General features: G+C 37.5%; 1 protein-coding gene across 1 annotated transcript in view; it reads right to left on the minus strand.

The window, feature by feature from the left end:
• Positions 1 to 17,789, minus strand: part of LOC124146858 (cubilin-like) — a 275,948-nt gene that overhangs the window by 99,447 nt on the left and 158,712 nt on the right. The window contains exons 18-24 of the mRNA XM_048385784.1: positions 11,700 to 11,792; positions 9,269 to 9,505; positions 8,683 to 8,781; positions 7,953 to 8,186; positions 6,423 to 6,512; positions 4,532 to 4,768; positions 3,790 to 3,888 (exon numbers count right to left, since the gene is read on the minus strand). Of these exons, the coding sequence (XP_048241741.1) occupies positions 3,790 to 3,888; positions 4,532 to 4,768; positions 6,423 to 6,512; positions 7,953 to 8,186; positions 8,683 to 8,781; positions 9,269 to 9,505; positions 11,700 to 11,792 (1,089 nt within the window). The remainder of the gene's footprint in view (positions 1 to 3,789; positions 3,889 to 4,531; positions 4,769 to 6,422; positions 6,513 to 7,952; positions 8,187 to 8,682; positions 8,782 to 9,268; positions 9,506 to 11,699; positions 11,793 to 17,789) is intronic.

Raw genomic sequence — 17,789 nt, forward strand, 5'->3', positions numbered from 1 at the left:
CTAGAGTAAGAGCTGAGCGTGATGTCTAAGATGAGGCTCTGTTTGGGGACATGGCCAACGATGATATAGGTAGAAGTAACCTGATTTGATGAACCTGCTCCAGGAAATAATGGACCGATCAACTGGCCACTATTCGTGGTGTACGTCAGTTTATTGTTGTCCACATCTGAAACAACAGAGTAAATGCTAGATTAATGTACTTTACATGTTGAAAGGATAGCTTGGACGTAATGAACAAGGGTTATCCATTATAGGAAATATTGCATATAAAGGCAAAACTTACTTTGGTATTTAGTTCACGTCTATTTTCACTTCAGTCCTAACCTTATATCCCTCAGCTATTCAATGGTCAGTTCTTTATCATTCAGTTGGAATCCATATGCACAGACAAACGACACAAAGCTGTTCATGGTTGATGTTTTTTATCATCTAGTCTGTGTTAACTTCAAGCCCTAACCTTATCGTTTCCTAAGCTTGATATTCAATGTTTAGTCCCCACAAGAAGTATGTATTGAAACCATGTACAAAAATTCTACCTTCAACAACGTAGTCGACAACAAAGTCACCACAAGAGTCCACAGATCGACCTCCACCATGAGTCACAATATCTGCACTGCCAAAAAATGCATCTGAAAAAAGACACGTTTTATTTTAGTCTTATTTGCACCTCAATTTTGATAAAGTTCGGCACAAAAGTAATTAACTACGTCATAGTGGGATATGGGGCCGGGCGTTCCTTTGAAAAAATGAAGAATACAATGTAGAAATATAAATCTAACTTGAAATCAGTGCTTGCGGGAGTCCCTCAAACCTCTGTTTTTGGACTATATTTAGTATTCATCTGATGAAACAGATCCATGTGACATCATAGATGACCCAGAATAGTTAAGTATCTTTATGTCTTTATATAAAGAATTCATAATAGTTTTTAAACTGGGCAAAAACTGGGAAACAGAATCTATTATCTATGTGCAAGAAAGAGAACAGCAACATCAATGTCAGACATGGTTGTAATGATATCAAGATGAAATCAGCTAATGTCCTTAAAAAACATGAATTTACTTTGCAGAGTATTGTTATAGAGGAAACTGCATATCAATGGTATTATTACTAAAACGAGCCCTATGGTCAACTTTTTACGAACTTCGGAATATCGCGGAATAGTCTCCAAACAATATTTGTCTTTTTCTAAAATAAAGAAATTGTGATAATAACGTAACCAGTAACCAGTGAACATAACTTATTGAGAACATAAGAAACATGAATTTAAAAGATTATTCATTGTAAAATAAATTGCAGTGACCTCAATGGTCACAGAGAATGAATGCTTTATTTAACTTCTAGTTGTGGCTTGATTATTTATTTCATATTTTAGTTACATAAGTTCAACATGTTATTTCCACAAGGAGCGTTTTGATATCAGTACTGTATTATTCGGTACTTTCAATTGATCAGACACATTGATTTTGAGATAAAATTGAGTCTGTCAATGGTTTGCCCTTACAGAACATTTTAGCGTCAGAATATACATATAAGAAAGTACTTTACAATAATCCATACATGCGATCTTGCCACATGGTGTGCTTTAGTTTCAACTAGTCTACATAATAGAAAAATAGTGATCGAAAACCACCGAATAAATCCGATGTCTCAAATAAGTTGGTCGAAACATTCGGTGAATATGCAGGTAGCTGAGGCCATGTAAATCACCATCGTCCCTTGTAAGGTGGCCTAGCTTTGGTTGCTGGTGCTTGTATTTTAAAAGCTCAAAATGTAATATTGATGTGTATGTTGATTAGAATATTTAAGTATTTGTAATGGTTCGTTCTTAGGCCCGAAATTTGTAAAATAAATGTTTTTCTGTCCTTTGTGGCATTTATCAACATAACTGTTCTTGTCACTAAAATGGCCAAGACACTGCTTATGTGGCGTTGCATTTTAACTTACGCACTCACTTGTCGAGAAAATTAGCCGAGGGTGTTTTTGTATCGTAAATTTGATAAATTAGGAATACAAAGTTTATTCTTGTGTTCCTAACATATGATATTTTTCGATACGGAAGCATGTCGCGGTAATGGTCTGTCTATGATATGATGTCACTTTAAAAATAATGGAAGTTCAAGACATATTGCTATTCATTAAAGTAACTGTTAAAAACGCGTGGGAATGTAAAGCCTGGGTGAACCGCCCCATGTATGATGTAGCACCAAATAACTTGCAGCCATGTTTGTTTTATTTGAGCACCCGTACATCGGGAAACTACTATCCCTTTGGGAACATAATGAAATGATTTGTCAGTAACAACACACCACAACAATACACAGAGCTTACTAAACGTGTTCACCATTATTTGATAAATACTTGCATACGGGATTACTCACAATAGACCGTTTGCCTATTGAACAATTCACTTTCCGTTTTGAAAGTAAAATATTGTTTAAAACACTAGCATCTCAAAAAACAATTCATCACGCTTTCAGATATATTGATTCCTTTCAACTGTCATCCCTGAAGTTGTAGAAAGAAAGCAAAATAGATTAATTAGTCAAGAAAATCATACAAACAGCATCACTGTTTCTGCTTACAAGTTGTTTTGAAGGGGGTTGAAGTGCATAGTTTTCGTCCGCCATCAATGGTAAACCATCCGAGATCACAGTTAGTGCTGGTTGTGAAGATTATAGAGACGAAGTTCAGGGTTAGTGTTTGCAACTTCCCGCTGCCTATGACGGTATTGGTGCAGTTGTTGTAGGTGCAGTTGCAGGAGTAACATGGCGTCGATATCTGTCCCGGTGTCGTTAAGTGGGTGGAGGTGCAGGTGTCTGCAACATGGGAGTTAAATGTATGCCAATCGTCTTTCATTTTCCATTTCAATAATCCCCCATCCCTAGAAGTCATCCGCTATATTGACGCCAAAGACGAATTCTCGATTACAATGGAGAAAATTACCACAGTTGAAGTGAGACTAATACATATGATATTGTTTCATTTTCGTATGTTTTCAAAATCATCACACATGTTAGACAATCGTTAGATCCCAGTAGAATGATCACCATAGTGAACCAATCTAAATGTAGTAGTATTAACAACCTTTGACATGTTTAAAAAGTCTTCCAGATCAAAAGGCCTTATTCGTCTCAAGTTTTTTCATAGCAGTCGTATGACAACCTTTTAAATATGTGTCTCAAAAACTTAACTTTTATCACCTCCGACCGCTAGTTGGAATCAAGACCAGCAATACTGGTGCCAACAATGTTATAAAGTTCATGCACAGATATATCTGACATATATTCAAATATTTGTATAAACCTACGCGTACACTCACGAATTATCGAGAATGTATCAGTGAGTTTGTTGTTCTTTATCGGAAGCATTAAGTTCAATATCACTCTTTCAGATATACAAGTATTGACATAAGTGTTCAGGTTAGCACCTTTACAGCAAGCGGAGGCGTTTGCTTTCTTTGCATAATACCAAATTCAACGAACGGTAGAACAATCTTTCGGAGCAGACAAAACTTCTCTGATATTGTTTTGGCAATTGATATTTAATTGCATCTCTTGTTTGCTTCAGTAACTGTCCAACAGATTGACAACAATACATAGATTGTACATATACACATGTGACAGCTTGACGTAATCTAGTTACATATAAACTCCCAGTCATGATATATGGTTGAATATATCATAAACATATGTAAATGAAATACTCATAATTGTTATGGAGAACAGAAGAGACGATACGTGATTATTACGAATCAATAATGCGTATTAAGGTAATAAGAAAGTGTACCGTGTGCGTCCACGCCAACAGAGTAATGCATCTTAAACCCATAACTAGCGCTTCTGTAATCACTTCTAAACTTGATGATGAATTTATCCTGGAATGCATCTGAAATAAAAACGGTGCTACAATGATCGTTGCTGGAATTGAATAATCAACGCTATTGCCATCATACGTTAAATTGGTAATTATTTGAGGCTCTTATTCCAAGTTGGATAGACGGACGCTTGAGGCAAAAAGAACAAGAGTGAAAGCGGTCCACCGTTTTTGTACTTCTTTTCACTCGTGTCATTCGAGGATAAAAAGTAATCATAGACGTAACTCACATACAGATAACAAAGACGTATCGCAAATACCTATAGTATAACAGAGAAGAATCACACAGCCATATCGCACAGACGGACACAAAGCCGGATCACACAGGAATATCATACACATGTATAAGACAGACGGTTCACATACAGGGATCATTCAGATATGTAATTCACACGGATCACAGAGACGTTTCACACAGGCATATCCTGCCTGATGTATCATACACATGGACGACGCTGACGTACAACACAGACGGATCACATAGCGATATCGCACTCACACAGGTCACACATACGGATCTTACAGTTTGGTCAACTAGATAGGTCACACAGGTGGATTACACATACATACCATAAAACGGATCAGACAAACGGATCATACACTTCTTTTATGCACTGTCTCTTTGTATGTCGTTTCAGATGGATTCAATGCTTACATGTCTTATGGAACGTTGTTTCGTAGCACAGATTAGGGCCATCGTCTATGATGAGCCAGTCGTAGGAACAGTCGGAAACAACTTTCAGGTCAAGCTGAAGCAGGTCTATGGTGATACTCTGGTTCTGCCCATCACCCACGACGACATACGTGCAGGTGAGGTAGTGGTAGGCGGTACCAGGGTAGCCAGGGCTGGTTATCTCCCCCTCACTGGCGGTCAACGTTGTCGAGCAGTTATCTGAGAATGAGAGAAACAGCACGATAACCACTTGTGGTCTTAGCATTTCATGAGGGTAATCACATTTCGAATGACCAAAATCATCAACTTACCTGGCAGCAAAACAATAGTTGTGCTAAATACGCAAGGATTGGTTGCGCTGGTTTATAAAACTTAAATACAAAACAAGGAGTATGTGAAATTTGCATTCATTTCCTACGATATGATACCATTATATATATCTCTATCTGATAATATATTGAATCAAATGATTAGTCAGCACATGACTGAAGGGGATAAACGAAGCCATTTTGCAAAAAGAACTTACATAAACTGTACAGATGTAGGTGATTTTGAAACACAACAATAGAAATAGCAGCAACGAAAACTATTTGTATATAATAAAAGACCATTTGTTACAACACCACGTGAAGCAAAAGCCCAGTGTGCTGTTTTCTTCAAACTGTCAGAAAACTGGTCAACTTGACATGTTTGTACTCACAACTGCTTCAGGAATGCGCTATTTCATTACTAAGAATGTGGATGATTGACACAGCATAAGTGACGAACCATAGAAACGTTACAAAACTAAAATTTGGACAATCCGAATAGTGTTAAAAACAGTTGAGCATTAATCGCTCAATAAACCCCGAAACAACTGGCTGACTAATGCATTTGCTACAGTACCAAGATCTGGAGATTTTGGAAGGACACATCACGGGCCACTGACCAATCTCTCTACCCTGTTGTACTACCGTTTTTGCAAAAGAATCCCCAGGCCTTGTTTCAGCAAGATAACACAAGATCCCATACAAGGTCTAGGCCAGACTTATCACCTGTAGAGCACTTGTGGGGTCACAATAACCGTCAATTAATTCACGACCAGGACACTCTATACAAAGGATGAGTTGACACAACTAACGTCTAACATCTTCTAACATCTTCTGCCCATCGTCAAGTTGGGGCGTGCATTGATGCCCGTATCGGGTATACGCGATATTGACTGACAAGTGTGACATTCTGAAGAGTTAAAGGGAGTTTCATGTGCTGTTTTCAGTCATGACGTTAGTCAGTCAACCGTGCACACAATGCCTTCCTTTTCCCTCTCTTCCATGAGTAAAACTTGTAATGATTTTAACTTCTGTTCTATTTTTAGAAACAAACAAATGTTGATTGGTGTAGTTTCTTTTGTTGGTCAGTTTTCGCCATCACAATAAACTAATTTTATTTATGTATCTGTTTATGCTGTATGAAGTACGCTTAATGGGCATTTCACATCACACTAAATAACTGTTTCGTTCACATCACAGGACAAGCGGGGTCAATAACCTTGCCTAAGGCTACAAAACTGTGACTTGCATGATATGACCTCATTAAAAGTGAGATTTTAAATGATTATTAATAGAAAAGAGTTACAGGCATACTTTCTCTCATGCACATATCTCTATGCCAAATAGTATGGCTTTGCTCACGAATTACTCTGTGTTGATGAAAATAGCCACACTGCGGTCGATAGTTTGTATTGAGGCTGAACATAGCATGATGGTGGGTGTGGTTATTATTTACATAAACTTTTGAGCTGTGTTGTCTTTTAAAGAAAACAGACTTCTAGTCTTATCTAGTCCCTTAGTTCTTACCAGAAGCATGTATTTCAAACCAAGTACACAAACTCTACCTTCAACAACGTAGTTAGCAACAAATCCAACAGAGTTGACAGATCGACCTCCACCTTTGGTCACTATATCTACACTGCCAAAAAATGCATCTGAAACAAGACAAGTTTTGGTTATTTTTCTTGAACATCAAATTTGATAGCGCTGGGCACAATAGTCTTAGTCAAAAATTACGTCTTAGTGGGATAGAAGATCTTGTTTTTATATGGTTTGAACGTTATTAAAAAAAATATACCAATGCACCGTAATAATATACTGCCACATATATAACATAAAATCTGTGCTCGCTCGCGGGACCGTATTTATGTTATGCACAGAAGATAGTTATCATATAATGGGTAAGTTTGATGACGAGGTAAAGTCAACTGATGAAAACAGTATCCTTTTGGTTTATATGACAATAAAGTTGCACATAAAAGGTGAGGAAGATACGACTTTCAGTTTTTCAAAACAAAATGATGCTGCCACTGTCTATCAGCGATCGAGTCAGAATTAACCATCGGGGATCTGGAAAAATTACTCGAATAACTGTTGTCATTATCAAATAATTGTCTAAGATACTGACATTGAGTGTTTGATAGGGACGCAGCTGGGGCATTTTTACAAGTTTTTTACCTTTGAAGATCTAAATTTAAAGATATAAATCTAGCGCCGTAGCAGGATCAGTTTCCATATATATGCGTTTAGACCTCTGGTGATTGGGGTCATTCACCCACTTTAAAAAAGGCGGATTTGGCCGAAATCTGTCCTAAAAGTTAGTTTGTTTCATTTTAGCTGTTGGCGTCTTAATGGGTTCCATGGCATTACGACAGCCCAGACAAACATACTTGACGTCGCACAGACTACAACAGCTTCCCTTTGGTAGAAGGCAATAACACAAGTGGGTGGAATGATGGATTGCCGCAAAAGAAAATAACACGTGTAGGCAATTGCCGCTTTGCATATATATATATAATTGTCAACACGTGTTATCATTATCCGAGGGTGTTGTAAATATTGTATTATTTTATTCCCAATATATTATATTTTCTAGATGAACAAAAAATCTCTCTATCGTATAATGTTATTCTGAGAATTAAACTTCAAGACATATTGCTTTTTATAATAGTAAGTTTAGGAGCCGCGAAGGAATGTAAAACCTGGGTAAACCGCTTCATGTATGACATACATCAAGTGCTAACTGATTTGCAGCCATGTCGGTTTTCATTAGTACTCACACAACGGGAAATCATCACTTTGGTAACATTGTAGAATAGTTTGTGAGCCACATTGCTGCACAGAGCTTACTAAGTGTTCACCATATTTGTTAAATACTTGTATTGGATATGTCTTAAAATAGGCAGTTTGCCTTTTGACCAATGCACTTTTCGTTTTTGAAAATATAATATTGTTTAAACCACTGTCATCTAAAAAAACAATAAGTCACACTTTCAGATATATTGATTCCTTACAACAGTCACCTCTCAAGCTGAAGAAAGAAATGTATGTATTTTTAAGAAAATCATACAGACGGCATCATTGTTTCCGCTTACATGTCCTTTTAAAGGGTGTTGAGGTGCATATTTTTGGTCCGCCATTAATTGTAAACCACCCGAGATCACAGTTTGCTCTGGTCGTGAAGTTGAGAGAGACGAAGTCCAGGGTCAGTATTTGCAACTTCCCGCTGCCTATGACGGTGTTGGTGAAAGCGTTGTTGGTGCAGTTGCAGGAGTAACATGGCGTCGATATCTGTCCAGATGTTGTAAAGTGGGTGGAAGTGCAGTTGTCTGCAACATGGGGTTTAAATGTATGCCAATCGTCTTTCATTCTCGGTCTCAACAATCCCCAATCCCACGAAATTGAATACAACGTTAGTTATTCGCACGACTGACGTCAAAGAAGAACGACTGATTACAATGAAGAAGGTGACCATAGTTCAAGTAATTAAGACACATGATATAGTTAAGCTTCCATAATGATTACATACATGATAGACAATCGTTAAGGTCGATGACAAATGTTTAGCATAATAAACCAATTTGAAAGCATTTTGACTACCTTTAAGATATTTGCATATGTTTGATTGCTCTTCATGTTCAAAAGAGGAAAGTATGACCTAAAATTCATATGCATATTTAGTAGGTTCTAGTTATATATGATATGACAGTTATCATTTATGGTTCAATGTATCATAAAAGTATTTTTGATGAAACACTTGTAATTGTTATGGAGAACAGGACACACGAATCAATAAATGCCTATTAACGTAATGACATTGTGTACCGTGTGCGTCCATGCCAATGGAGTAATGGATTTTAAACCCTCTACTAGTGCTTCTGTAATCAGTTCTAAACTTGATGATGAATCTATCCTGGAAGACATCTGAAACGAAAACGTTGCTATAATGGTCGTGATGGAGATGGAGATATGATCAACATGTTAGCATAAAGTACAATGGTAAAGAGTCGAGTCTCCTACTTCAAGTTGTATAGACGTTTGCTTGAGGCAAAACGAACTAAAGGTGAAAGTTGTCCCTCGCTTTTGAACAATAAACACATCGCCTTCGATTTCTATTCACACGTGTCATTTGAGGACTAAACGTTATCACACAGAGATATCGCAGTGACAGATCACACAGACGAATCTCATGGACGTACTACACAGACGGATCATATGCACGTATCACACTTACGATTCACACACACGGATCACCTAGCGATATCCCGATATCATATGGGTCTTGCAGTCGGTTCACACAGACGGATCACACAGACTGATCACACAGCCATGTCACAGTCACACGGGTCGCACACATGGATTTCATGTAGCTCTCACTTTGTATTTCGTTTCAGATGGAGTCAGTGCTTACATATCTTATGGAATGCTGCAGTTGAACATAGTCGTGGACCATCGTCTATAACAAGCCAGTCCAAGTTACAGTCGGAAGCAACTTCCAGGTCCAGCTGAACCAGATCAATGGTGATGTTCTGGTGCTGCCCATCGCCCCTGACGACATACGTGCAGTTGAGGTAACTGTAGGGGATGCCAGGGTAGCCAGGACTGGTTATCTCACCCTCACTGGCGGTCAAAGTCGTCGAGCAGGTATCTGACAATGCGAGAAAACAGCCAATAACCACGTGCGGTCAAAGCATTCCCTGATCATATAACGATCTACCAGATTGCATTATTATCTTAACCTCACAGTAACATATAAGTTATACTGAGACCACGATGATTGTTTGTGTTGATTTATAATTGTGACATGTATAACATGGACTATTCATATGTTTGTAAGATATTCATTCTCTACGATATGATACCATCATTCTCATTCTCACTCTGTTGAACACATAGACAACGAAAAGGGGAGTAGTCAGTACCAACTTGAAGGGGATTACCAGGGCCATTTAGCTCAAAACAATGACATCATTTCATGGTCCTCTCTCATTTGATAGAATACATATACATAAATAAGGACTAAAAGAAAAAATCCATGTCACAAACTTTCAGTCGACTTTTGGTCTTTTAGCTTTACTTCATAACTGACAAATGGCCAGATTGAATTACTTTTATTTATGTTTGGCTTTCATTATGTTTTCTTAATCGTCATACACATAAAGCATATTTAGGGTCGTGCGGAATCGCTCATCATTATGAACCAATCCAATAGCGATCGTATTGCCAACCTTTAACAAATTTATACGTATTTGATTGTTCTTCCAGTTCAGAAGGGGAGCTTGTAAACTTTTTTTTTTTTTCACGAAACCACAAAGCTTGATTCTCATTTCAGGTTTCAACAACTTATCTGTTTTAATTTTACCGGTAGTTTGACTTATAATACTCCATACTGAACCCTGCAATGCTATAAGGATATTCATACTCAGATATATTTGTCACGAGTCTTTACCGGAAGTGATAAGGTCAACGTCACTCTTCGAGATATAGTTGAATCAACTTTGACTTTCTCTAATATTGTTCCAGTCATAATTGCACTCCGATTTTCTTCAATAACCTTTCCATTCTTATCCTACACTCAAGTCGAACAGAAATAGTAAAATAGAATAGGCAAACATCATGGACAGTAAATATAAACGTTTAGCTGGTTGACATAATCTAAGTACATGTACATATATAGTGTACATTGATTGAATGTATCATACAAATGTGGAACGAATTACTTGTACTTGTAATCCTTATTGAAAACATTATATGCTATGATAAATGATTAGGGATTTAGGGGTTGGGAGTGTCTATGTATGTGTGTGTGTGTTGAGGGGTGGCTTTTTTTAATGCGATGTTTTTTCTTCTTCACATAAAGACATCTGAGGTTGTTTACGTCACATTTCAAACTAAACCTGTGAAAAGACTGTTATAATTTTCTCACTGTTTACTAAAATATCATGTACAGGTGTAGTGATTTTAAAACAGAACAATGAAAATAGCAGCAAAATATAACATTTATGATAATAACACAATATAAAAGACAATTTTAGCCTAGTGTGCAGTCTTCTTCCAATTCTCAGAAAACTGGTCAACGTGACATATTTGTACTCACAATTGCTGGAGTAATGCAATTTTCGATTACTAAAATTGTGGATGATGGACATGAAAAGCATAACTGACGAACAAAAAAACCCGTTACCAAACTGCAATGTGAACACACTCAGAATAGTGCCCAAACATTACCAGAGTATGCACGTGCAACAGTACCCAAGCTGCTGCACTTGCAGCATGCCAACCACCAAAGATATGGATATGTTAGGAACGACATAAATTTCCTTAACACCCACATGGTTGGACAGTAACAATAAACAGGCTATGATTAACGCTACAGCAGAGAGAGCAAGCCGTTGGTACGATACAAGAAGGAGCAACGCATGACCAGGCTGCAAGGAGTTTTGGCTGTAGCTGAATGACAGTCACCAGGTGGACGGCCTGTGAGAGGCAGGAGTAGAGGTAGCGGACCTCCTGTCACCATCACCAAAGAAAACGTTACACACGTATCCTCAATATCAGGAATCGTATTATCGTCGTTTTATAAACAAACCAAAAAACGCCCCCTATACCCTAGAAATCAAATAGTGCACCCTTTATTACGTTTGCGCCCATGCGCCCTCTTCTAATGACGCTGTGATCAGTTTTAAAAATATTGTTCTATTCAAAATGATGCTATTTTATCATTTAGGGGGAATCCATATGTACAAAGAGCATGAACAATACCTTAACTAAGCTTGATATTGTTGTTTAATGTTCCGTTCTTACCAAAAGTATGTATTCGAAAGCAAGTACACCAACTCTACCTTCAACAACGTAGTTGACAACAAATCCAGCACAAGAGTCCACGGATCGATTTCCACCACGAGTCACAATATCTACACTGCCAAAAAATGCATCTGAAACAAGACAAGTCTGGGTTAGTATTTCACCTCAACTTTGATAAAGTTGGGCACAAAGGCCTTACCTATGACTTCCGTCTTAGTGGGACAGGGGACTCTCTTTTTAAAAGGGCTTTAAAGCTATTTACAAATGTAAAACAATGTACTGTAATATACAGGTATACATCTTATAGAAAAAGCTGTGCTTCGTTTGTGTACCACAGATGGTAATTGTAGTATTCATAAATGATAGGTATCATATACTTGATGAGTTTCACGATGAGATTAAGACAATGGATAAAAAAGGTGTCCGTTTGGTTTTTATACCAATAACGATGAACATATAAAAGGTCAGGAAGGTAATACTTTCAGTGTTTGCCAAAAAACATTGGGCCGCCCTTGTTTATCAGCGATCGAGTTAGAATTAACCATCGAAGATCTGGATGGACAAATTACTCGAATGATTGTTATCATTATCAAACAATAGTCTGAGATACAAAAAATCAGAGTTTAATGGAGACGTAGCTGTAGTATTTTACACGTTTTGGCGACTTTAAAGATATAAAGTAAGCGAGGACACCAGCGCCGTAAAATGATCACTTCCCATAGTCCCAGTTCTTTTTCCCTACTTTAAAACAGTTGTATGTGGTCGAAATATGTCTGAAATGTTACTTTGTTTCATTTTGTCACTGTGTGGACATCTTACTGCATTTCGTAACGTTATGACAAGACCGACAAACAAACTTGCCAACTCACAGACTACAGTAGCTTCCCTTCGTTCGAAATATATAATTTTTAATGACACTGGCTACACATTTCTAACTGCACATAATCTTTGTCTTTTTAATACAATAATAACGATAAAAATGTAAGCAGTAACAATTGTAGAAACTTTTTTTAGAACATATGGAACACGATTTTACCAGATTATTACTTTTATACTTTTACTAAATTGCATTAACCTGAATTGTCGTTTTAATCGTTTTTTTCGACTGATAGTTGTGGCTATATTATTTATTCCAGTGTTCAACTTACATACGATCAAATACGACTTCTACACTAAGGTATTATTCGATAAATGCTATTTATCAGATACACTGAATTTGAGAATAATTGAATTTTTACCATTACAATTTATATAACGTCAATGCCAGAGATTAACCAGTACTCGTCTCGATTGTCAGACACATTCTATTGAGTGTAAAAGGCAAAACAGCGTTGGAAATTCTGTGAATGGATCACTGTCGATCAATGATCAATGATCAATGATCATTGCATGAGCAATTACACATCGGAAAACCACCACTAAGGTAATATTATACAATAGTTTATGAGCCAGTAAACGGCACATCAATGAACAGAGCTTTCTAAAAGCATTGATCATTATTAATAAATATTTGTTTTGCAGATTTAACTATTGACGAATACAGTTTTCGTTTTCGAAAATATACTATTGTTTAAACCAGTAGCATCTCAAATAACAATTAGTCACACTTTCAGAAGTATTGATTCGCTTCAGAAGTCACCTCTGAAGTTGTAGAAAGAAAGCAACGTAGAAAATCATACAGATTCTACTAACAGGATTTTTTGAAAGGGATTGAAGGGCATATCCTTGGCCCACCATCTATTGCTAACCACCCGAGATCGCAGTTAGCACTGGTCGTGAAGTTGAGAGAGACGAAGTCCAGGGTCAGTATTTGCAACTTTCCGTTGCCTATGATGGTGTTGGTGCAGTTGTTGTAGGTACAGTTGCAGGAGTAACATGGCGTCGATATCTGTCCAAATGTCTTTAAGTTGATGGAAGTGCAGTTGTCTGCAACATGGGGTTAAATGTATGTCAATCATCTCTTACGACGTAAATCGTTATAACGCAGTAAATTGTAATAGACTGTGGTAAAATATAACACTGCGGTAAATTGTAATAAACATTGTGGCAAATTGTAATAAACACTGCGGTAAATTGTAATGAAATATTATTCATTTGCAAATATACAAAGAAACATCATGGTACATGAAGTTTAAAAATAAAAACACGATTTTGTTTCAATTTTTGTCTTTCCTGTTGAAAGGCATGAGTGGCAAATTGTAACAAACTGCGGCAAATTGTAATACAAAGTGCGGTAAATTGTTATAACATATCTTAATCCTTCCGATTTTAAACAGAATTCGAGTTACAGTGTTTGTTCGACCTCAACATAATCGATTCCAACCCCCAGCATGTTTCAGGAAATAAAAAAAGGATTCAACAACTTTACTGTTTTCAATTCCGACTAAACAGTACATCAAAACAGAAGTCAACAACGCTTTAAGACTGTTCATACTCAGATATATCTGATGCATGAGTTGAGTCGAATTTAGTTTTTACAACCCACACTCACGAATCATCAAGAATGTACTAGTGAGTTTGTTCTTCGTTACTGGAAGCGTTAAGTTCAGTGCCACTCTTTCAGTTATAGTAGACTCAAATTGAACTTTAGTCTTTAGATTAGTACCTACAAAGCAAGCCGATTTGTTTTCTTCGCACAAATTTTACAATTTGTAGACCCGTCATCGGGAACAGAAAAAAACGCCTCAAATACCAGGGCATGGGTTTGGCCAATATATTTTCAATGAAACTTCAGTAACCCTTTAAGTCAAACAGGTTTAGTAAAAAATACAATAGGCAAACATTATAGATGGTAAATACACACATTTGACTGATTGTGATAGATAACAGGAAAGACGATAAAGGATTATTACGAATCAATAATGTCCTTTAAGGCAAAAAGACAGTATACCGTGTGCGTCACTGTCAAAAGAATATCGAATCTTAAACCCCCTTCTGGTGTTGCTGACATCAGTTCCAAATTTGATGACGAATCTATCCTGAAAGGCATCTGAAACAAAAACGTTGTTACAATAATCGTTAAAAATTGATGGAGTTGATCAGTATGTGTGAACGCCTTTGTAAACATAAGTTATATTGGTAAAGAGTCGAAAGTCTTACACTAAGGATCATATAGATGTATCGCACAGAAGGATCACTTGGACATATCAAAGAGACGCATGTATCACACAGACAGAACACATGCACAGATAGCTTCCACGAATCCCACAAGGATCACATGTACGCAACACACAGATTCATCACATATACAGGTATCACTCAGACGTATCACGCATACATATGAAATGCACGTATCAAAGAGACGTATCACACACACAGTTGATATACACACAGGCGCATCACACATACAAATCACATGCACGCATCAAACAGACGTACCACGCATACAGATGATATGCACGTATCACTCAGATGCACGTATCAGTCAGACGTACATGTACCACACATACAGATGACATACACGTATCACAGAGCCGTATCACACACACAGATGATATACACGCATCCATCACACAGACGTATCACACATACAGATGACATACACATATGACTCACACGGATCACCTGCACGTATCACACAGACGTATCACACGTATAGATAACATGCACGTATCCCACAAACGTATCATACATATAGATTACATGCACGTATCACACAGACGTATCACACATACAGGTAAAACGCACGTACTACTCAGATAAATCACATGCACGCATCAAACATACGTATCACGAATACAGATGATATACACGTATCACACGTATAGATAACTACACGTATCCCACAAACGTATCATACATACAGATATCATGCACATATCACACAGGCGTATCACGCATACAGATGACGTGCACGCATCACACAGGCGTATCACGCATACAGATGCCGTGCACGCATCACCCAGGCGTATCAAGCATACAGATGACATGTACGCATCACACAGGCGTATCACGCATACAGATGACATGGACGCATCACACAGGCGTATCACGCATACAGATGATATACACGCATCACACAGACGTATCACACACACACTTGATATACACGCATCACACAGGCGTATGACACATACAGATGATATGCACGCATCAAACATACGTATCACACATACAGATGACATGCACGCATCAAGATAGGTATCACACATAATATGGTATGCACGTATCACTCAAACGGATAACATGAACGCATCATACAGACACGTCACACACAGAGAGCACACAGACATAACGACATAGCCCTCATACCGGTTACGGGAACGGGTGATATAATTTGACCAAATACACGTGTAACAAAGACGGATCACACACACATATCACGCGATTCATATTTCTCTCTCTTTGTATGTTGTATCAGATAGATTCGATGCTCACATGTCTTATGGAACGGTGTGGGGTTGCACAGTATAGGACCATCGTCTATAACGAGCCAGTCGTAGCTGCAGTCGGTAGTGGATTCCAGGTCCAGCTCAACCAGGTCTATGATGATGTTCTCGGTCTGCCCATCCCCCACGATGACATACGTGCAGTTGAGGTTGTTCATGTAGTTGCCAGGGTAGCCAGGACTGGTAATCTCACCCTCACTGGCGGTCAACATCGTTAAGCAGTTATCTGACAGTGAGAGAAAACAGGACTTTGAACCACTTGTGGTCTGAGCCTTTTCTGACGGTGATCACATAACGAATTACCATAATGCATTATCGTCTTCAGCTGACAGGAACACATGATTTGTGCTAACTACAACACGATTGTTCGCGTAATTGTGAAACATGAATATTGGATTATTTGTATTTATGTAAGACATTCCTTTTCTACGATATGATGTTGTAAGCACCTGTGGTCTGAGCCTTTTTTGATGGTAATCGGATAACGATCTACCCAAATGCTTGATCATCTTAAACTCACAGTAATACAGGAGCTATGACAATTAAAAAGCCCGATTGTTTGCGTTGAATTCAAATTTCAAATTTATAACCCTGAGTTACAAATATATTTGTATTTATTTAAGATGTACAATGCCTACGATAGGATACGCTTATTCTCATTCTCACTCTTCAAAACTATAGACAATGGAATGGGAAAAATAGTTAGTACCAGACTGAAGGGGATAACCAGGGCCATTTAGCACAGAGTAGATATATTTGTAAAACAGTTTGCAGGGAAGATAATTATGTCGCAGACTTTTACCTATATAATATTAGTAACTAAAGGCCTGATTGACTTTTATGTATGTTTAGTTTTAAGTGTTGGATGGGCATTCTAGACGTCTGTGGGTAAATAAGAAAACTGTAAGGTCCAGAAGTTGTACATTGTATATTGTTTAGTTTTCTATATGATTTCATAATCGCCATACGTATTAGAAACATCTTTGGGGCCGTACACTATTGTTTATCACAGTGAAAGAATATAATAGCAATCGTATTGCCAACCCTTAACAAATGTTGTGCATTTGATTGTTCTAACAGTTTAAAAGAGAAAGTTGTAACAACATATGCATCTTTTATATTAAAAAGCTTATTTCTCGTTTCAGGTTTCGCCAAATCACTCAAAAGCATCAATACTGAAACATACAACGCAATAATGCTTATCCATCCTGAGATATATCTGTCACACGAATTGAGTAGAATTATGTTTTTTACAAAATACACGTATACTCACGAATCGTCGATAATGTTCAAATGAGTTTGTTCATCCTTACCTGAAGCACTAAGATAAACGTCACACCTTCAGCGTTACAACATTCAAGGCCTCATTAAAGCTTTGAAAAGGTTGTATGGTAGACATGTTGAGGACATTTCCAAATTTAACAATCGACACATGTTCAAGGACTCTGTCGCTTTTATTCGCACCCTATCAAATTCCACAAATTGTAGACCAATCATTCGGGACTGGCAAAACTTCTCTAATATTGTGTTGGTCCTAATTCATTAATTGCAGCTCTTATTCTTTTTAGTAACCGTCCAATTCTTACATGTATCTTACTCTCACTTAGGAAAATACAATGGGAAAACATCATAGATGGTAAACACAAGTATACACAGTTGATAGAATCTAGGTACGTGTAAGCTGCCGTTTGTCCTTTTTTGGCCGAATGTATAATAGAAGTGTACAACGAAAAACTTGTA

The sequence above is a fragment of the Haliotis rufescens genome, unplaced genomic scaffold (genome assembly GCF_023055435.1).
Source record: "Haliotis rufescens isolate VD_foot unplaced genomic scaffold, xgHalRufe1.0.p SCAF_6, whole genome shotgun sequence".
Lineage (NCBI taxonomy): Eukaryota > Metazoa > Mollusca > Gastropoda > Lepetellida > Haliotidae > Haliotis > Haliotis rufescens.